Consider the following 23,942-nt stretch of genomic DNA (forward strand, 5'->3'; position numbering starts at 1 on the left):
GCAGAAAAACCATTATCAACTTTAACAAAGTGAAACCTTCAACAGGAATAAAACTGAAATGGAGAGATAGCAATAACAGGATGTTTGAATTTAACCAAAACTTCCGAATAAACCTGGGTACCAAAAAAGAATGGGAAAGAGAGGGAAATAACTCCTTTAAAAATGGCACCATCCTCTGGTACCCTGATGGATCTATAACACAAGAAGGTACGGAGGCAGGAGTATTTGGACCTGGAACCAAATCCTCAGAACCCATGGGAAAATACACCAGTATCTTCCAAGCTGAGATTCATGAAAACGAAAGATGTACCCGATTCAACCTAAGTAAAGGGTACAAAAACAAGAATACAGCTATCATGTCAGATAGCCAAGCAGCCATCAAAGCACTAAGCTCAAATATCGTTTGTTCAAGGGTGGTGCTGAACTGCAAAACCAAACTAAACATACTAGGTACGCAGAATAAAGTCAGCCTCTGCTGGGTCCCAGGACACATGGGAGTAGAAGGCAACGAGAAAGCGGACACCTTTCAAGAAAAGGGGCTGGTACATCGCTGATAGGACCTGAACCCTCTGTGGCACAGGAACCCACACTATTAACGAGTATCTCAGACAGCAGGACAAAAAAAAAATGAGGGAACTTTGGAATTAACTCATTGGACACAGACAATCCAAGAATCTTCTAACCAATTTTGGTAGGAAAGAAATCACAGAATGTGTCAAAGGAAGCAGGAACAGACTGCGAATCCTAACAGAACACTACAGATTAAATGGACACTTAAAGAAAATTGGAACATTCCAAGATGGCACATGCAGATTCTGCAAAGAGGCAGAAGAGACACCAACACATTTAGAGCTACACTAGCCCGCAGGAGGAAATGTTTTGGGATGTATAATTTGACCACAGAAGAGCTTCAACCACTAAAACCGGTCCTATTAATCACATTTCTTGATGAAATAGGAATCACCGATATGCTTGAGGCAGAGAACGGGGGCTACAATAGCTCTTGAAGGGCGCAGTATATTACACCCCAAATAGTACATCTACATCTACATCCCTGTTGTGTGTGTGATTTCTTTATAAATACTCTTTTTGGATTGATCGAGGTTAAAGTCCATTATACTCCCGGTTGTGAATTATTTTTTGTTATTATTCATCAAATAAAATAAAACGAAGACATTAAACTATGTATCTCTCTTTGTTTGTAAAGCCTCCTCACTACGGCAAAGTGGAGATACGACGAGGAGGAGATTTGAAATAATTTTCATACAACAATTTTGGTTTGTGGGTTTTTTACGACCTCGCCAGGGACCGTCCAATCGCTCAAATTTTTTCCAATTGCTCGAGTGTTGAACCACCACGCCAGTGACCATACATTCATACTTTCATACCGTTATATTGAAAATTACTTCAAACCCACAAAAACATAAAATATTTTCTACTTAAAAAAAAATTGAAAACTTTTCCAGAAAAAAAATACTATATTGAAAACACCGTTTAATTTAAAACAAAAAAACCGTCTATAGGTACAAAATATAAGAGAAAAAATTTGCTTTAAAAATTGCCTTCTTATTAAAATTATATTTTCTTTAAAAAAAAATGCCTTCTTATTAAAAAAAATTCGTCTGTGCGCTAAATGTTATTTTAATATCTCTAATCAATTATTTACAAATATCCAATTAGACAAGGCGTATGCGCGAAAATGAGTACACATCTTTGGCTTGTTTAATATGGAGTAAACTATGTGTCCCTTCTTGCGCTGGTGTCAAAATTCCAATTTGTGGACAGCCAAATCTTCGAGGTCTATTTCATTATCGGTGAAATATAAGAGAAACCTCTTCTTTTGTAAGCCTTTAAGAAAAATCTTTTCATATCTATCAAGATGATGACGTAAAATCATATCTAATTGGTAATCCATCTCCCCATTTTATTTCATAGAAATATCAATGTAACCAACGATTTACTTGAAGACTGGACTCGTTTTGCGCACATTCCTCTGGCGGTTTGAAAACCCAATGTTGACTAAAATAGTGGTCAAGATATACAATCGATCATTCTTTTACAATATATGCATTCGTGTTGTCCACAAAGCATTGAATTTCTACAACACATGCTTTGTTCGAACTCACGGTAGCACATGAATCGAAATGTTCTGGCTTTTGGAATTTATACCATTCTACGAACGATGTTGGAGAGAGGATTATATTCTAGTATTCTATCATGTATTATGAGACAATAAGCGGTGGTATCAGAAGGAAACGGTTTATTAGCTTCGAATTCGAGTCTCTCATCTACCTGACCAGTTTTTATGGATTCGGATTGTTTGGAACAATCAATTACTACAATAGGAGCTTCATCTCTGAGATAGTGACAGTAAAGGAAAGGGATTAGGCTCAGAGTAGTAATTTTTTTTGAAAGCTTGCATACATATAGTATAACATCCATATTGGTTATTAGTGTGTAGAGATTAGAGATTAGTGACCGTTAATCGATAGTTATTCAGATATCGGTCGGGTGTTATGTGAGTTTCAGAAAAACATTTTCTTCGTGCCAACGTTTCGATCTTTTATTGAGATCATCTTCAGGGCCTGGGATTTACAAACAATGTTTACATTTAACAAATTCATTTAGGATGTGGAAAAGTGAATTTATACAATACAAAATATATTTTATATTCAAACAAAGTATTTCTACTCACTCAAAGTGTTTGTCTTCTGTGTAATTGTGCCATCCTTCCTTGCCTAGCTTTCAAAAATTATAAAACAATCCAAACACTTTTTTCCAAAGTTAAAGATCCCACACCAAGAACAAATTCTTGCTTATTTTCTAGTTTATTTTTGTTTTTATCTTTTTTTTTTTTAATAAGAATCAAAATGAAATGAAGTTTTAAGGGCGTGATTTTGTACTTGTTTTATAAATCCAAACGAAATAGATTTTTTTTTAAACACAATTTATTAATCTACTGGTATTCAAATAAGCATAACCTTTTTATTAATTTATTTTTTATATCGATGTCGAGATTAAAAATGAAAAGACTAATTTGTGTAACTTTCAATAAACAGTTAAGGATTAAAATGTAGCTTAATTTATACTAGGTTGGCTAAATGCTGTAAGTTGTATTATGTGTGCTTTTCTTCTTTTTTAGGGATAATTTAGATCTTCTAACACAAAATAGATCAGATTTATTATGTTTTTGACTAAAAACGGGCCTTGGTATTTCTTTTGTTTATTTCAAATTAATATTTTGCGCCTTTTTTGAGATGTGATAAGCTTTTAACATGATCCAATTACCGTCTATACATATACCCAACTTTCTATTTCTAGTGTAATAAAATGCATGTCTCTCGTGTGCCCTTTTCAAATTTTTTATGGCACATTCCCAAATTTGTCTAGTTTATTTATCTTTTTCATCATTGGACTTAACTTGTTCCCATTTTATTTCCAGAGGTGTATTTCAATTACGCCCCAAAAATATTTCTACAAGAGATATTTTAGTAGATTCATTGATACAATTGTTTAGATTTGCGGTAATCCAGGCTACATAATCATCCCAATTCTAAAGGATCATAGTTAACCGAGCAGTTCACTCGTATAGCATTTGTTAAATTAGCAACATATCTTTCCGCCGTGTTTCCCTGCGACCGATAAGCCGTCTTGGCCTTCTTTTATACTGTTCCTAAGCCGTTGCCGGCTCTTTGAATGAACGAGCAGCAAACTGGCGCGCTTTCTCCCGGAGTGAGTAGCGGTGTTCCGTAATCTGTGGCACTTTTACTTTTAATTACTGCTCTTATGTGAGCCTCGCATTTAGCTGTACCAGCCTGATGCTCATGATTTTTACCAAGGTGCAAACAATTTATGCACCTGAGGGCATCTGACTTACACTCCTTCGTGTCGTGAGGCTCAGCGCACTGGCCACAATGTCCTTTTTTGGGCATGTCGAGGCTATATGGCCGTAACTTTGGCACCGGTAACACCTGGTGACATTTATACAATCCTTTACGTTACAGGACTGATAGTCAAGGTATACCTTGCCGGTGTTTAATATTTTCTTCCGAGCCTCCGCAGGGAATTCCGCAACCCATGATACGAAGGTGGATGTTTGCCTCGACCCACTTCCATATTTAACCGTGTATAAGGGCTTGATGTCACTGGCACTTTGTTGCAGGAAGTCATTGTTGGCTAAAAGTTCTTTGAGTTCTTCTCTGCTCGTGGTCTTTTGGACTCGAAGGATGAGTAATCTTGGGTTTCTTTTACCCATAGATCGCGGCTTCAGTCCTGACTCGGAGAGCAAGTTGATGACCGTTGTCCTGTCCGTTTCCGGTTCCAGTTTGATGGCTACTCCTCCCTTAGCCGTGGCTCTAGGGTTGAGGAGATTCTTTACTTTTTCCATCAACTCGCTGGTCTCGATTCCTTCAAGGATGTCTACGAGAACCAGCTCGCTTTGTTCAGTCATTGCCTTGTCAATTTCTATGGCTGCCCGACCTGCTTTTTTAGCTTTATTGGTAGGGTCATTGATCTTATTTTTCCTGGAGGCCACAGCACTCCAGGTCTCAGTTTCTGGTGTTTCTTTTTGCTGTTCTTGTGGGTTCTTATTTTTCACTTTCTTCCACGGTGTTGATTCTGTGGTTTCTTTGTTGTCAATCTTTATCTTATCCTGTCTAAGGGGCCAGAACTGCAGTAACCTTACTTTCTCCTTCGTTAGCAGAAAGCTGGGCATTATGAATACAAACTTTTTGGATTATGCCCCAAAACATGTCAACCCTTTCGCTCACAAACTGCGCAGCCGGTTTAGGGCACTTACTCTTGGGGTCGATCAAGTACTGATTAATTTCAGTACACAGTCCAAGTGCGTCTGAGCACGTTTTTTCATGCCTAGTGATCAGGGGGTCCGTCTGAACACCAGATACAAAAGGCGCATCATTATTCCTGAAGTCTTCCATTTAGGCTGTCTACAATTGACACTCACGAATGCTGATAGAAGATGAGACGAATTAAAAAAAACGATGGGGAGGGAGAAGGATGTCAAACAGATAATATTTAAATGAAGAAGAATGAAAGCAGTAAAGATAGAGGGGCACGAAAAAAGATGTCAACAGATGACAAATGAAATGAAGAAAGGTGAAAAAACACGAAGTGGGAAGGGGAGGGGCAAATGATGTCAAAATGGAATGACAATTTAAATGAAAAATAAATCAGTAGAAATAAAGGGGCAGGAAAATGGATGTCAATAGATGACAATCGAAATGAAGGGAAAGGATGAAGAATGAAATAACAGAGAATGAAGAACAAAATGATCGTGAAGAGGAGGGAATGAAGATGCCTATAAGAAGTGAAGACAAAAATGAAATAAATAATGAAGTGATAAATGGCAAGGGGAGGGACAAAATATGTCAGGAAGAAGAAAATTACAGAAAAGATGCCAAAATAGGGTGAAGATGCCAACAAGAATTAAAAATAAATATGAAGTAAAGAATGAAAGTGACAGAGGGGAAGAAGAGAGACAAAAGAAGTCAAACAAGAAGATGCCAACAAAAGATGACAAAGGATGCCATATCTGGCGGGAAAGTAAACGGAAGTGAACCGACAACGACGAGAGCCACGTGTCCAATTCGAATAGGTGGATTCGATAAATTTATAACTGAATAAATATTTATAACTGAAAATCTGTTCGATAGAATTTGTTCAAACTTCACACAGCTCCGTAAGACAAAGTCTCCCACACGATGACAAATTTTCACGATTACTCGCCAGGTTGTTCACCGATTGAGTGACACTTTCTCATACGCGTACTAATACTTACTTGAAACATGCAAAAACATGATAACATGCACACAACACATACCTGTATATGACTGCCAATTTTCAAAGTAAAAGTCCTTCATGAAACCACTCAAAAGTGGATTGGGGCTTGGGCTGAGGAGCGGTGGGGAGCGATATTCACACTACCGCTGGGCAAAAATGTAATACCGTAAAAGTTTTAAAACAATTTCTCTTTTTTGATCTATGGTCGGAATGGCCCAAACAAATTTGGAAAAACTATCTACTGCCACGAACAAACAAAGAATTTTTATTTATGGTTTTTGTTAATTTGCAAAAGTCAATATAGATTTTGGGACTGCATAAATCCGTATTTTGCAAAACTACTTGTTTTATATTCTGCGCATAATTTACAACGTTTACTTGATTCAATAATGGCCTTTTTAAAATAAGGAAAGTGAAATGGTTACTGATTTTTTGTAAGGTCTTCGTAATTCCTCTTTTATTGTTCCTCTGGGACTAATCATGAAATTTCAATCCCAACATTGTAACTATGGAATAAATTGAAATGTGACAGTTATATATACAATCTATTTTCATGGAATACTACAACCAACAGTCGCAAATAGAAAATACTTCTCCTATTGAAATTCTGAGAATCCATCCGATAATAGCAATTGAACCAACCACAAACCACCAAGAGTCTTGTTCGGTGCGTAGAATAGTATTCATCTCTTTGTCATGAGAAAAATCGCACACTTTTGGTTATGAGTGATATGTTTAATTTTAGTGATAGCTAGTTTGTCCAAGACTTCAAAGTACAAAAAATAATCTTTAAGTATACGAAAAACAAATAAAACAAGTGAGGTGAATCGATGGTTTGCTGGACAGACAATACAGTTGAGGGTGTTCATAATTTGAGAAAAATTATTCCTCTATACCAGCCACCTCCTAACTACCACCTAAAAATATCGTCAAAACAAGCACCAAGACTCCGGTAATATGTGTATAGGTGTGGATTGGCAGAAACCAGACTATGCAGAACGACCCCTTTTCTAATCTAATCTACATTCAAATAAAATAACTACAGTTAAAAAGATATACTTTTACTTGATTACATTTTTATTTATATATTGATTTATTTTTTTGTCATGTGACTAAAAAGTATTAATTGGTTTTATTTCCTCTGGTTTCTTTGACAACGATTTTTCTGTTTAAGAAAGTGATTCAACGTATTTTCTTAATTGTTGCGTCTATAATTTAAACAAAAAATGAACAACCTGTACGGGAAATATGGAAGGAGACAACTGATACATCATGACGTTGTGGGATATCATATGAGTCCAATCACTTATTCTTCCATTGGCGAAAAGATCAAGAGTTCTAGTCGACTTTCTATAGAAAACAGAAATACAGAAATTCTAAAAAAGAGCAGTCCATCTGAACGAGGAAAGGATTATAATCTCAGTAGGATTCCAGTACTACAGAGTAGGAAACTATCGACTCCAAATTATCATCTTGATTTTTCTTCTAAATTTGAATATTCCAAAGTCATCAAGAACTATATAAAGTGCAATTGTCTCTCCGAAAAGAAGAACAATATAGCCCAACTGGACAAAAAAAAATTTCACAATGACAATTTTGTGGACCGAGTGAGTTATAATATAAAAGACAATGTTTATGCTCGAAATTCATATGAAAGGGAAGTATTCAGTTCAGACACATCAAGCACTGATCAATCGACCTTCTGTAAATGCAGAATTGGCGCAGAAAGAAATGTCAAACAAAAAGTGCCAACTGATAATTCCATCTTCAATGGAAGGAGAGAAATTATTTCAAAAGGAAAAATCAATCTACTCCAATATGGCCAAAAGGGAAAGAATTACACAGATAAGATTCATTCGCACAGCATCAGGCAGAGTTATGAGTCACCGGTAGCGACAGGAGTTGAAATGAACCTTCTTGACAAGAATGTATTCTCCACTATTACACAAAGATATTGCAATTATTTTTCATTTAAAAAGTACAAGTCCACATCAACGCAATATGAAAGGGAGCCAGGCAGAAACTGGACCCAAACATTACAAGTTGCAGTTCAAACTGACGAATCTGCCAGTACAGTCGATGGTACTGTGCAAACTGAAGAAAAAAATGTTATGAGTCAAGAGTCCCAAACATCCATCTTAACAGCGAGCAATGTTGTTCTTATCAACATAAAGCAGAGTCGATCGGGAAAACAGAAAATTGGAAAAAAAATTGAAAAAAGGCAGATACAAGTCGTAAAACCAAGACAAAAGGCTGGAGATATGAGTTGCAAAGAAAAAGCAATTAAATTGACCAACTATCCAAACAAGGACCATTCCATACAAGACAAAATGATGAGGGGAACGATCGAAGGTAAAAAGACAAATTGTTATTAACTCTACTGAGTGAACTATTAACATTGTGTTATTTTCTAAGGAGTGCTTTCTAGAATAGAAGCTACTCTCATGTTGTATTTGTTAGTAAATATTGAGAATTTCAATGATGTTTTAGTTTATTTTTTCGTTAAACTATAAAATGTTTTGAACATGTACTATTTTTTTTAGGTGCATATCAAGTTCCAAAAAAATATCGTCTCATCTCCAGGTCAGTGCCATCAAACACAGAGTATCAAGGAATTACCAAAGAACTAAAATCAAAGTCGGCTATGAATAATGAGAGCGGGATAGCTAGCAGAAAATTTCTTTTCAAGGAAAAGAGACCAAGTCGATATCACAGTTCGCTGCCTCCGGCAAATGATGATTGGTCTACAAAAAATCATGGGTGCCTTAAAATATCACCATTTGTCGAAAGCAAGCAGGGAGATGTAGCTCTGAACGAAAGGCCAGAACAAAAGGTGCAGGTTCTAAAAAACAGCAGGAGCAGTCCATCGTCAACGTGCAGTGCCAAATCTTTTTCAACAGAATCTCGGTATGGAAATAAACAATTTAAGAATACTGAAGAAACGTTGTCTAGCACAGGCACATCTTCTACTTTATCCCGGCCAATGTACAAGAGAAGAAAATTAACTGACGCCAATTGCTATCCTGAAACGTATGTGGACCTTTTTTCAAAATTGGAAAATATTTTGAGTGATGGTCGAAAGAAGTCCATTGAAAACCACCTGAAATTCATGAACTCCGTAAGCCATGACATCTGGGGGGATGAAGATAATAGCTGCATGGTGGAATCGACAATTTCCAATGTTTCAACTGGCTCATGGATATTGAGAGAACAGGACTTTTCCAGTCCAGGTTCTTCTAATGACGAGATGTCTTCCACCACCATACAGATAAAAAATAGAACAAAGAGAAAAATCAAGACATCCCAATCTATGAAACACAATCCAATTAGACCGTATACATCAGACACAAGTGAATCTAGTGAGGAAAATTATCCGTTTAAACCAAAATCTAAAGTCGTCCTACATAATAGAAAACAACACGATGACAGAACACAGACACACCAAAATCAGAGGAAAATAAGAGAATTAAAAATGTCAGTGACTGTAGACGGTTTAGATGACATGGAAATGATTGTATATTATGCAAAGAAATATCCGACCACTCGAAGGAATGTTCAACTTGGGCACAAAGATATTGAAATAACCAAATCAATTACAACATGTATTGATTTGGTTAAATCAATTATTCAATCAGTCTTTCCACCGCTGTATGGTACGTCCGATAAGCCATCAACACAGATCGTTGATGTACAAACGAAAGATTGTCAAAAAGAGCACAGCGAAGACTGGGAAACAGACGTCACAAAAGCATTTGGAACAAATGACAGCAAAACACATATCACTGAAGACCAGAAAACAAATCATACCAAGGATTGTGCAAAACAGAACACCAACGATTCTGACACAGACAACATTGAAACAAATAACAGTCATAAAACTCTTAACACCAAAGACTACAGAGTAGAATACAACAAGGAACGTGCAAGAGAGACCACCACTGATTCCGAAACAGATGACTCAAAAGACATCGAAACATGTAACAACAAAGACCACAAAACAGATTACTCGAAAGATTGTGCAAAAGAGAACACAAAACATTTTGACACGGAAGACACAAATAACAGTCACAAAACTTATCTCACTGAAAACAACAGTACAGAATACAATAATATTTTTGCAAAACAGAACACCAATCCTTCTGACGCAGATAAAACAAACAACACTGAAACAAGTAACAACAATGACAGCAATCCACATATCAACAAAGACCACAAAACAGAACACTCGAGGGATTGTCCGAAAGAGAACACAAAACATTCTGACACAGAAGACACAAATAATAGTCACAAAACTCACCTCACTGAAAACCACAAAACAGAATACACCAATGCTTCTGACACAGATGAAACAAACAACAACAATGACAGCAATTCACATATCACACATTCTGACACTGAAGACACAAACAACTATGAAACGAATAATACTCATAAAACACATATAACCCAAAACCTTATTACAGAATGTAACAATGAGTGTGCAAATCAGAACACTACAGCTTCTGACACAGATGACATAGACAAGATTGAAACAATTAACAACAATCAAAGCCAAACACATATCAATCAAGACAACAAAACAGAATACCCGAAGGATTGTGCAAAAGAGGACACAAAGCATTTTAACACAGACGATACAATCAACTATGAAACAAATAACATTCACAAAACTCTGATCAATGAAAACCACAATTCAGTATACACCAATGATTCTGCTAAACAGGACACCAATGATTCTGACACAGATGACATAAACAACACTGAAACAAATAATATTCATAAAACACATATAACCGAAAACCTCCCTACAGAATACTCCCTTGATTGTGAAAAACAGAACATTAACAACTCTGAAACAGAGGACATTGAAAACTGTGAAACAAGTGACACAAAAGACTTTGAACCAAATGACGCTGAAAATTGCACGACGGTTCACCCCAAGGAGGTCATTGGAAACACATGTCATACTAATATTACCAAGCATGAACTACTGGAAACACTAACTTCACCAAAAGAAGTAAATGGCACACCTGGCAATATGTCACCATCAACGTGCAGTGTCGTTTCAGAGCCGCTAATTTATGATCGCTGTCCCAATATAGTTGACATAACAAGTAGTGATGACAGTTTGTCAAATTGTACTACATCTGCAACGTTTAGTGGACAGATGTCCAAAAAATGGGCAGATTCAAATAAGCAAACTGCGACACAACCCCCAAACAAGTCGTTTCTTGAACTGTTCAAACAGTTAGAAGAAGCTTTGGGTGACGAACAATAACACGACCGCTTGTCTTGAAGAAATTAATAAAAGCTTATCAAATAAATTCTGTATTATTTTGTAAATTTGATTAACATACTATTATTTTATTTTAAGATAAAAAATACTAAAATATAGCTTAATAGTTCCTATAAATTTATAGTTATTTATAGTATGCTTAAATATATCCAATTGTATTGTGAAAAATTACTTTGTAAAGTATAATTAATTAGGCCAAATTTTAAGTTTTTACTTCATTTTGTGTTTAGATGGTTGAAATCATTGCAGTAAAAATTTCTCAAACTCAATATAATGTCAATTATGACATATTGCCTCTTCAAAACGATCCATTTTACGTGTATTATGCATCATTAAGTAGCAAGTACTGGAATAATTGTGGAGAATAATTAAGAGTTAATAATTTTGTCCAAGGCCAATTTTAATATACTACCATAATTTCTCCTAATAATGTTCAACTAATAAAAAATATAGATACATAAAATAGATAAAAGACATATAAAAGTGGTAATTCGTAATTATAATACCGGTAAATATATATTATTTACTGAACAACGCATGTAAAGAAAACATTTATTTTGTATATGTCACTCCCTTTATTTTTTCCCCTTTGAAAGGAAAAAGAAAGGTATGTTCCCGATTTTACTGTGGCCCGGAGAATAAATTAATCTTTGGAATGAACAAGGGGACAACTAGGTTGGTGTGTCACAGATCTGGACCAAATTTTTTTCCCTGTAATTCTACTCTCCAAAATAAAGGACACTTCGTATCCACACAAACACGTATTCACTTCTTGTGAATAGGCCCTGGTTTTGCCCATTCAAGTTTTAAAACAATTTATTAAAAACACAAGAAAATAACAATTAGCACAAATTAAATTTCTTTTTTTAAATTTTAAAACAAACAATTACAACTTTTTAAGTTTAAATAAACAGTAATTCCATGCAAACCGTTTGCCAGATCATTTGGAACATGGGTTCATGGGTACTCACTATTTACAGTCAATCCACTGTGAACGAAAGCACTCTTTGTTTAGGGATTCTAATACTTTTTACACTCTTTTCAGAATCCCACACTTCTTTCTGCCCCTTTATCTACAAGGAATGGGTTCGTTCATTTCTCGACTGACTGTCTCTACCCTAATCGTGGATATCATCTTTTATTTTTCCTCTAGGACTAATCATGAAGTTTAAATCACAACATTGTCACTATGAAGTAAATTGAAATGTGAGAAAATTCCTCACCTGAAAAACGATTTGTTTTCAAACTCTTTTCTCCACCGAACATTCAATCCCATTCGGATAGCTAATGCTGATCAAAATCTCGCTGTTTGCTTCATTCTGAATCCTTTGATGTCGTACATGCTCAAACACTGTGCAGATAGACGGTGTACATCTGTGGGTTTCACAAGATGAGCCCTCATAATGTTGTGCACCCAAAAACCATTAAGGTCTGGTCATAAACCCAAAGAGTCCAAAATTCCGTGCCTGGTTCTTATTTCTTCATTCTTGATAAATGTCTTGAACCATTTTCTGCGATGTGTGAGGTAGTCTTGAGGCTACGAATATTCCTTGGTTGATTAAAGGATGTAACCATAAAGTTCAATTTCATTTCTCAAATGAATTCTTGCTATGATTTGGAATCGTATGTCGACTATTCATCAAAGTAGTAAGTTTTTATCAAAAGGATANTACAAGGAATGGGTTCGTTCATTTCTCGACTGACTGTCTCTACACTAATCGTCGCCATAGTATTGTCTATTATGAAAATGTCTACCGTGATTGTTTTTATATCGCGGTTCAAAATGTCTGAGTTCTTTCTGGTTTGATTTGAAATGGACATTCCTGTTATTTACGTAATTACCAGATCTTGTCTTTTTAAAAAATTTTGGTTTTTCGCGACCAGTTGATTCAGATTCCGACAATGATGATATATATCGAATTTATACGATATAATATGATGGTATATATATCGGTCGTATGCGCGGACGTATTTTCTTTCTCGGTTTCGTTCAATGGGTTCGAGAAAGGTTTTATTAGTAAAGAAGGACAAAAAATACGTGAAGTAGCCGCTCCATTGGTCACAATCAATTCTGTTTTAATCATTTCCTTATAGAGCTGACTTATGGAATGTATTTTAAATTTGGTACCCAATAAACTCAAATATTTAGGATTGAGTCGCTCAATAACAATATCGTTTCTATTTCCGTTGTATCCCGGAATATTTTTGCATACTGAATTTGTTTATCAACTTATTCCCGGATAGACTCCCACTCCCTTGTTGATTGTGCCTGAAGTTAATACTTGGTTTTTAATTTGGTGATTTCTTATGACGACCCATGAAACCTAAATAACGAATCCCGCAAAGATCTAAGTTTGTATCTTTTCTTTGTGCGGCAATAAGGAGTAAATAAGGAGCTTACGGATCCCTGGCTATTTTCACCTAAAACAAAAAGAATTTCCTAAGTTAACGATTTATAATGAGTCAAAAGTGGAAATAATTCACACAAGAAATTAAAAACAGATTCGGGATCATTTAATATTACTGGTGGTAATTTATTTGTTTTATTTAAGAAGGAATGATGTGGCTTGGATGTCCTGACAAATTTGGGAATAAATTGGTCATCGGGATTAGAATTTCAGTCGATTGAACTATGCGCAGGCTTCATTCCCATTGATGTAGGGAAAGGTATATTTTTGAATTTACCACTGTCTGGCGCGACGGACTTTTTGCATTCTAGGCCTTTTGGAGTTTTAAATTCTACAGTTTGCGGCGGTGAGGCTTCACGAAAAAGTTTCCGATCCGTTCTTTTTTTATTTCTTCTTGAACTTTTAAAATTCGGGATGATACTGATGTGACCAAGATTTGTCTCTGTTTTTTGGGATTCATGGTTGGATTAGCGGGCTAATCATTTAAGAAGTCTGTAATTTCCTTTTCTCTAATTTTGAGGTGCTCATTCCAATGGAAAGGTAAACTCCCTATTTTATCAACATAACGTTCTTCCCTAACATCATTTCGACTACTTTCTTCCGAGTCACACATATTAACTGAACTATTTTTTAATTTGTTTTTATGAATTTTTCAAAAATATTTTTTTATTATTATTTTTATTTACTTAATTTAATTAACTCTCTGCTACCAATTTTGCCACGGTTTCTTCTTGATTCAACAAGGCGGACCCAACTTTGAACCCTGTTTATTAGGAACAGAGCCCCCAGAGATCGTGATCGAACCTGAATACAATCCGATCGGTTGCCTTTTTATAATAAAGTTTACTTCAATTTTTAAGGCAATTTATTAATTACACGAGAATAACAATTAACACAAATTAAATTACCTTTTTAAATTTTAAAACAAAGAATTAAAACTTTTTTTACGAGGGTTCCCATCAGCAGAGGTCATATAAACCGGTGTTTTTGAAAAAAAAGCCCATTTGTAAGTATGTCGGGTTCGAATGCAGGGTAGGGCCGCTGGATTCGAACCCGAGACATTTACCTTACAGAAATGAGCGCCGGGTCAACGCCTAAACCGTTGCCTTCACCGATGCCCCCTAATTAAAACTTTTTAATTTAAATAAAAGCAATTTCATGCAAACCGTTTGCCAGACCATTTTGCAACATGGAAACATTTACAGTCAATTCGCTGTGAACCAAAGCACTCTTTTCTAGAGATTCTAACACTTTTTAAACTCTTTTCAGGATCTCACACTTCTATCTGCCTCTTTTCTGCACGGAATGGACTCGTTCATTTCTAGACTGACTGTCAGTACCCTAATCGTGGAGATCCTCTTTTATTTTTCCTCTGGGACGAATCATGAAGTTTAAATCACAACATTGTCACTATGAGGTAAATTGAAATGTGACAGCTATATATACAATACATTTTTATGGAATACCATAACCAACAATTGCAAATCGAAAATATTTCTCCTACTGAACTTCTGAGAATCCATAGGATAGTAGCAAATGAACCATTTTAGTTATAGCTAGTTTCTACAAGACATGAAGCACAAAAAACAATCTTTAAGTATATGAAAAACTAATAACACAAATGAGGTGCCCCGTGATAGCCTACAGATTGATGGTTTGCTGGATAGACATTACCGCTGAGGGTGTTCAGTATTTGAGAAAAAATATTCCTCAATACCAGCCACCTCTTAACTACCACTTAAAAAATATCACCAAAACAAGCACTGAGACTCCGGTAATACATCCATGTGGATTGACAGAAACCTCCTGACTATGCAGATATCGCCAGGAAGAAGAGGAGTCAGCAGAACATTTCTTCTGTTGGTGTGAAAGCTTATGTAGGCTAAGATACACCTGAAAAAGCTATAGTGGTTGCATTACGCAGGCTGTAAAAGGTCGACCCCTTTTCTAATCTAATCTACATTCAAATAAAATGAGTACAGTTAAAAAGATATACTTTAACTTGATGACATTTTTATTTATATATTGATTTATTTTTTTGCCATGTGACTTAAAAGTATTAATTGGTTTTATTTCCTCTGGTTTCTTTGACAACGATTTTTCTGTTTAAGAAAGTGATTCAACCTATTTTCTTAATTGTTGCGTCTATAATTTAAACAAAAAATGAACAACCTGTATGGGAAATACGGAAAGAGACAACTGATACATCATGACTGTGTGGGATATCATATGAGTACAATCACTTATTCTTCCATTGGCGAAAAGATCAAGAGTTCTAGTCGACTTTCTATAGCAAACAGAAATACAGAAATTCTAAAAAAGAGCAGTCCATCCGAACGAGGAAAGGATTATAATATCAGTAGGATTCCAGTACTACAGAGTAGGAAACTTATCGACTCCAAATTATCATCTTGATTTTTCTTCTAAATATGAATATTCCAAAGTCATCAAGAACTATATAAAGTGCAATTGTCTCTCTGAAAAGAAGAACAATATAGCCCAAATGGGCAAAAAAAATTTCACAATGACAATTTTGTGGACCGAGTGAGTTATAATATAAAAGACAATGTTTATGCTCGAAATTCATATGAAAGGGAAGTATTCAGTTCAGACACATCAAGCACTGATCTACCGACCTTCTGTCAATGCAGAATTGGCACAGAAAGAAATGTCAAACAAAAAGTGCCAACTGATAATGCGATCTTCAATGGAAGGAGAGAAATTATTTCAAAAGGAAAAATCAATCTACTCCAATATGGCCAAATGGGAAAGAATTACACAGATAAGATTCATTCGCACAGCATCAGGCAGAGTTATGAGTCACCGGTAGCGACAGGAGTTGAAATGAACCTTCTTGACAAGAATGTATTCTCCACTATTACACAAAGACATTGCAATTATTTTTCATTTAAAAAGTACAAGTCCACATCAACGCAATATGAAAGGGAGCCAGGCAGAAACTGGACCCAAACGTTACAAGTTGCAGTTCAAACTGACGAATCTGCCAGTACAGTCAATGGTACTGTGCAAACTGAAGAAAAAAATGTTATGAGTCAAGAGTCCCAAACATCCATCTTAACAGCAAGCAATGTTGTTCTTATCAACATAAAGCATAGTCAATCAGGAAAACAGAAAATTGGAAAAATAAATGAAAAAAGGCAGATGCAAGTCGAAAAACCAAGACTAAAATCTGGAGATATGAGTTGCACAGAGAAAGCAATTAAATTGACCAACTATCCAAACAAGGACCAGTCCAAACAAGGTAAAATTATGAGTGGAACGATTGAAGGTAAAAAGACAACTTTTCACTCTACTGAAGGAACTATTAAAATTGTGTTATTTTCTAAGGAGTGCTTTCTAGAATAAATGCTACTGTCATGTATAAGTCATGTAATAGTAAATATTGAGAATTTCATTGCTGTTTTAGTTTATTTTTTTGAACATTTACTCATTTTTTTCTGTTTCTTTTAGATGCCTATCAAGTTCCGAAAAAATATCGTCTCATCTCCAGGTCAATGCTATCGAACATAGACTATCAAGGAATTACCAAAGAACTAAAATCAAAGTCCGCTATGAATAATGAGAGCGAGATAACTAGCAGAAAATTTCTTTTCAAAGAAAAGAGACCAAGTCGATATCACAGTTCATTGCCTCCGGCAAATGATGATTGGTCTAAAAAAAATCCTGGGTGCCTTCAAATATCACCATTTGTTGAAAGCAAGCAGGGAGAAGTAGCGCTGAACGTTTTTAACGAAAGGCCAGAACAAAAGGTGCAGGTTCTGAAAAACAGCAGGAGCAGTCCATCGTCGACGTACAGTGCCAAATTTAATGAATATTTTTCTACAGAGTGTCGGCATGAAAATAAAGAATTTAAGAATACTAAAGAAATGATGTCTAGTGCAGACACATTTTCTACTTTATCCCGGCCAATGTACAAGCGAAGAAAATTAACTGACGCCAATTGCGATCCTGGAACGTATGTGGACCTTTTTTCAAAATTGGAAAATATTTTGAGTGATGGTCGAAAGAAGTCCATTGAAAACCACCTGAAATTCATGAACTGCTTAAGCCATGACATCAGGGGGGATGAAGATAATAGCTGCGTGGTGGAATCGACAATTTCCAATGTTTCAACTGGCTCTTGGATATTGAGAGAACAGGACTTTTCCAGTCCAGGTTCTTCTAATGACGAGATGTCTTCCACCACCATACAGATAAAAAATAGAACAAAGAGAAAAATCAAGACATCCCAATCTATGAAACACAATCCAATTAGACCGTATACATCAGACACAAGTGAATCTAGTGAGGAAAATTATCCGTTTAAACCAAAATCTAAAGTCGTCCTACATAATAGAAAACAACACGATGACAGAACACAGACACACCAAAATCAGAGGAAAATAAGAGAATTAAAAATGTCAGTGACTGTAGACGGTTTAGATGACATGGAAATGATTGTATATTATGCAAAGAAATATCCGACCACTCGAAGGAATGTTCAACTTGGGCACAAAGATATTGAAATAACCAAATCAATTACAACATGTATTGATTTGGTTAAATCAATTATTCAATCAGTCTTTCCACCGCTGTATGGTACGTCCGATAAGCCATCAACACAGATCGTTGATGTACAAACGAAAGATTGTCAAAAAGAGCACAGCGAAGACTNAGATAAAAGACATATAAAAGTGGTAATTCGTAATTATAATACCGGTAAATATATATTATTTACTGAACAACGCATGTAAAGAAAACATTTATTTTAAATACATTACCTCTTTTATGTTTTCCCCTTTGAAAAGAAAAAGAAAGGTATGTTCTTGATTGTACTGTGGCCCAGAGAATAAATTAATTTATGGAATTAATTTTAAATTGGTCTATAATTACTTACTGTTATTAAATTTGAGTTACACCAAATTTAAGTATCCGTTAAATTTATATAATTGTTAAAAATAACGCTTCGTAAAGTAGTAATATGTAATATGAATAACTTAAAAATAACGTTTTTAAATTTAATTTTTTAATTGAAATTTTATAATTTTAGAAAATGGTATTGCTTTGGTGCTCTCCTAGACTTCCTCCTGGCTTTTGATGGAATCTGGCGCCTTGGCACACTTATAACTACTTTCTACTCACTCCTTATTACTCTATCCTGCAATCCTACTTAGCAGACTGCTGCTTCTGAGTAACATACAGCAATGAGTTGTCGGGAAGCAGACTTGAGACAGGGAAGCCTGCGCCCCACAAAGGAGCATTCTTGGTCCCATCATGGTATCATCTATGCTGCTGACCTACCTGCACACCCCAATACCATCATTACCATCTATATTGACGATATCACAATGTTTTCCTCTAATTCGAACCCTATCCAAGCAACTCCAACATCCAAGAACACCTTGCGCTTATCGAAGACTGGTGCAAACATTGGAGGACAAGACTGAATGAAGAAAAAATGTACTCAGTGTACATTCTTGCACTTCGCTGTACATGAACAGTAAAGAGATACTGATTTCCACTCAAGTCGAATACCAGGACTGAGCAGAGACAGCAGACTGATGTGGAATCCCCAACAAGATTTAAAAGTCAACAACTTTGTTGACATGGAATGGACAACTATGAATACTTCTATGAATGAAATCCGCCTTGACTGGCAATGACTTAACTACTGTGACCTCTTCGGACATACAGAGAGGCGCATCCAATCCTTCCAAACAATATTCCACAGCCAATTACGCAAAGCTGCTTACTAAGTCACTAACTTCACTTTCCACACTTTCAACATTCCTTTTGTCAAGAAACTGATCCGTTCCTTATTCAAAAATTTATTTACAAAGTCCAATTGCAAATAAAATTAAACACAAGGGGGAGATTTATCTGTGTTTTACCTCTAATCCTTTAAAACAGACCAAATATTGTGAGATTTGCATTTATATAGGCTCAAATATGCACAAGTACACACATACATAGAAACATGTGCCGAGTTGAGCCTATTCGCTCTCGTAGACCACCGGCAGTTTGAACTTTTGATATTTACAGTAAACTGCCAGCTGACTCGACAATCACCCTCTCCGGGTGTTAGGAGTCCAGGAGCTGACCTCAGTCTTATTTCAGTCAGTTGGGCTCTGTGGGAGGGGGTGCTGTCAACGGCTTAGTCAATTCAGCACCAACACATTGTTCCAGCAGTCCCAAACTATTCATTCTTAAATACATTCACTCCTAGTTACATATCATTCGTTCAATTAGGGTGATGGAATACTCGATATTCTTCATCATCCTTTATCTTATACAACTAGCCTAGCTGAGGGTCAAAGGGGTACTCGATATTCCACTACAGACTCTCTCACATCACACATTTATGTTAATAAATACATTCACTCAAGTTAATTACTACCACTCTTATTACTATATACAATAAACAACCCTGGTTTCACCAAGAATCTGAACATGGGACTGAAATACTCGCTACCGTGTTCAAGCACAATTCTCAGATCGGGTGGCATTCCTGCGCGCTCTGAGTATGGAGCAAAGGAACTGCATCCGTCAATAATGGATACTTATGCAGGCTTTGTCCCAAATGTAAGTGTCCATGTATTAACCTCACATGGTATATTCTTAATTGGGGGAGGATGTCCCTTATTCTACGAGTAAAATCCTCCAAGGCACCAAATACTGTTATAAGATAATCAATGTAGGATTGTCTAAGAGATAATTAAAAATATTAAGGGTGGCCATGTTTTTTTTCTATCGGTGTAGATCCTATGCATAATGATTAAAATGGATGTTTGCTTAACAAATGTTTTTACCTAGTTTGCTTCATTTACGAGTTTTTAGAAACGTCTAAACTGTTTAATTACCAAGTCTTCCTTTGAAAAGGTTTTTTTTTACTTTTACCAAAATATGGTCATTACCGACTGTTGGCTCGAGGGGCTTTATGAAACTTGCTAGCGTACTTCCCAATCAGTTGTCAAGAATTTGAATTAAAGTTTCTTACTTGAATGCCTCTTCTTCAGAAGGTCGGGGCTCTGGTGGCGTACGTGATGCCTTCACGAGCTTGACAATTTCTGCAGGTAAATGTTCTCTTCGGGGGGCACGATTAATTATTATTCTATTTATAGGTAATTAATAGGTCATTATTAGGTTAGGGAAAAAACTAATTAAAGTTGAGCTTACTTCAAAGGGACGACTATCGCTGCCACTGCCTCCAAGCGAAAAATAGGCCGAATCCTACTTGCTATTATTTTGTCTGAAGGGCCGACTTATCTTAATTTTATAATTGTTTAACACATATTGAAATAAATATATAAACAAAACAATACAAAAATAATAATTTGAGTTAAATAATCTAATATTAAACAAATACAATGCTTATTCTTAAAACGATTTATTCCGGCAAAAACACCGATCGTTTTAGCCTTCCTCTTGCACAGGTGGTTTTAGCTTTAAAAAATCATTAAATTATAATCTGTAAAATGTGTAGTGATCAGTGACCGTTAGTCGATAATTATTCAGAAATCGTGAGATGCGGTCTGGTGTGATGTAGGAAGATGATCTCAATAAAGATCGAAACGTTGGCACGATAAAGAAAATGTTTTACTGAAACCTACATCACATCAGACCGCATCTCACGATTTCTGAATAATTCATCTATAAAATAAACAATTAGCCTTTTTCCAAGAATTTCAAGAAAGTAACGGTAATTATTAATTGGCATTAGTTTAAAGGCCAATTTGCCATGAGCCAATAATGAATTAATTAGCTAGCTTCATCAACTGAAATACCAAGCCAACGAGAACAGACAGACCAAGATGATCAGTAACAACCAAATTATGGATTCATCTCCTAACAAACCGCACAGAGAAATCTATATAACTTATCTTATATCTATATAATCTTATATTATATAACAACAATCAATGTATTGGCAAATAATTTTGTTTTTTTATCACACTAATCTGTTCAAAAATGGTCTGGTTAAAAAATAAGCAAATTTGTCCCAGCAAGTTTTGTACGTAATCAAACAATTGTACATAATCTATAAATCAAAATTTCTTTGCAGGTTTTTTCATTTTGATCAACTAGAACTTCAAGCAAACTAGGCGAACAACATGGTTCACAACACAATCATGGTGGTAAGTGGACATCATCATTTCTAATCATTATAAAGTTATAATCTAAGAAATAACAGACATGCCTAAAAGACTACTAAGGAAACCAAATTAAAAGGTTCGCTAATTTAAGAATCGTCCTTCATCACAAAACAAAGAAATATTTGGGCCATAATTCATCCGCCCGGCATGAAGTCTTAAAGGATTACTCGGAACCGCCACAAATTCTCTGAAACCGCCGATCTTTTGATCTGACCCATAGTTACATGTACATTTACCTTATGTCCGCCGTAGGGCGTAGGGAAAGGGACGAAAATGCATCAAACGAGCACAAATATCCGTTTGTAATTTTGGACGAACCAAGAGTACGTCATTCAATGACTTTGACGTTTCGAATTTACACTCGCGTCCAAAACGACTCGTACTGAGGTCGACTGACTGCGGCTTGAATATGACACGATGGAGAATGAAATATCCCTGGGATTCAGTAATATTCCCGTCAGTAATCTCAGACGTGTGTCCCTGCTGAAATCAGTCGTATGATAAGCGACTCGTAAATCTTCGCCCCGTTCTAATCGTGCTTCCAACTTCGAATGCCGACGTCGAACATTTTCAAAGGAGTTCCTAACTACTGTGGATCTTCCAAGAATGGCAGAGCTACCACATATTTTCCACTCATATCTCTTTGAACATTATTGCGGTAGATGTTTTCGCATTTCGCCTCATAAGAGTGTAAAACTAGTTCTGGGGGAGTAGAGATATTTTCGATTTTCCAAAACCTTTCCGTTTCCAGTGTCTTTATTTTTGGCGTTCGACAACGTTGTCTAAGAACTTGATTTTTCCCTTTCGATTCTCCCACTATGGGGCTCATCCCCATCACAACAAAACTCACTCGCGTTTTTGTATTTTTATATCAATCAGCCCGGGAGCGTGAAAACTTTCTTTGCCAATCCAAAAAAAATCGATCCTGGCCGACGGCATCTCGTCACGATTTTATCTACAACCAGGGGGTTTGAAAGTGAACAAGAGACTTGGGTCGAATCGTGAAGAAAAAGTCAAGCTGGTCCACCACAAACTGAATTAGACGCACCTCCAAAACCCACAACCGAAAATCCGACAATTCGTATTGATAAGTCCAAGCGCCGGCACGCTATCTTTGTAAAAAGTGAGACTGACTTCTAAAAGTAACCGAACATCCCCGCCCGTCTCTCTCTTACCCCTTACAAAAACTGTTGACAAAAGAATAGTGTAGAACTACTCTACAGTTGGCCAGCGAACACAGACTACACCTATTCCTCTCTGGTCGATAATCCTGAATCTTCTCGTCCGAAGGACGTATGAAGTGTAGTACAGAATGATGGGACAGGTTATATGTCACATGTGGTTTTACCATTGTAATTTCGAACGCGATGATCGGGATAAAACATCAGAAACACAATTGCTTACTTTTAACTAGGTGACCTCTCTGACTCAACTTTCAACAGAATTTAGTACAATCTACTAATGGGTGATTTGTCCCAGTCCACTCGGCTCAACGACAAAGGAGAAAGTTGATTGATAACATGCAATGCAAACTGATTCCAATCCGGTCCCGTCAGGACGAAAAATGTTAACGCAGTGGACTATATAAAATTTTTAAGATTCCGCAAAGAATTTGAGGGCCAAAAATAAATAAAAGAAATCAAATTCAGATGTTGCGTGGCTAACCTCGTCCTCCTGGTCGACAACTCGTGGACTTCGGGCGAAGTTACAGGAGGGCAGTAGTTGTTATTCAATTGTTGGATGGGAAATCGAGAATGGATACCCTTTACCTTCTATCTTTGGATTTCTGAGTAAATCCATGCAACGGATTTTTTTTTCGAGCGATCACCTCACACGACTTAAATAGATAACAAATTCAATTGGAACGAAGATTGAAATTGGTGAAATGGGAGAGACGTGTATATTACAAATTACAAATGACGACTAACAACGAACAAAGAAAAAATGGCATTTCCTGGACCGAGCGGGGTTTTCGCAGTAGCTCTAATCCTTTTGGCATAAACAGATTTTTCCATATTGTTCGTGGGGTGATGAATTAGTATTTTAGTCCTTACCTATCATTTTGGTCTGCCTATTCTCACTAGGTTAGCCTTTCAGATGGATAATGAACCAAGCTAATTCATAGAAATGATGAATGATGGAGTGTGTGCGGTGTTCAATCCTTTTTAACAACATAGTAGAAATCCTTCAACTTGATTTTGAGCTAAGGTCTCGAAATCCGGATCGTTTGCAAAACAACTTACTGTGGGTAGGAGCTATCTTTTTAAAAAGGATTGAAGCTAATTC

General features: G+C 36.1%; 2 protein-coding genes across 2 annotated transcripts; both read left to right on the forward strand.

The window, feature by feature from the left end:
* Positions 1-6,917: 6,917 nt before the first annotated feature.
* LOC106667728 (dentin sialophosphoprotein-like) lies at positions 6,918-11,112 on the forward strand. The gene is made up of 2 exons (XM_014395855.2): positions 6,918-8,151; positions 8,343-11,112. Exons 1-2 carry the CDS (start codon positions 7,026-7,028, stop codon positions 11,075-11,077), a joined length of 3,861 nt encoding a protein of 1,286 aa, XP_014251341.1. The 5' UTR covers positions 6,918-7,025; the 3' UTR covers positions 11,078-11,112.
* A 4,442-nt stretch (positions 11,113-15,554) lies between these two features.
* Positions 15,555-18,582, forward strand: LOC112127344. The gene is made up of 3 exons (XM_024228144.1): positions 15,555-16,765; positions 16,975-18,222; positions 18,554-18,582. Exons 1-3 carry the CDS (start codon positions 16,267-16,269, stop codon positions 18,580-18,582), a joined length of 1,776 nt encoding a protein of 591 aa, XP_024083912.1. The 5' UTR covers positions 15,555-16,266.
* Positions 18,583-23,942: the final 5,360 nt, after the last annotated feature.

The sequence above is a fragment of the Cimex lectularius genome, unplaced genomic scaffold (genome assembly GCF_000648675.2).
Source record: "Cimex lectularius strain Harlan isolate CLEC.00 unplaced genomic scaffold, Clec_2.1 scaffold101, whole genome shotgun sequence".
NCBI lineage: Eukaryota > Metazoa > Arthropoda > Insecta > Hemiptera > Cimicidae > Cimex > Cimex lectularius.

Excerpts from the sequence above, each read along its gene's own strand:
- LOC106667728 (XM_014395855.2), top strand. The coding sequence starts at position 7,026 with ATGAACAACCTGTACGGGAAATATGGAAGGAGACAACTGATACATCAT. Across the intron at positions 8,152-8,342 it reads GATGAGGGGAACGATCGAAG|GTGCATATCAAGTTCCAAAA; the intron begins GTAAAAAGACAA and ends TATTTTTTTTAG.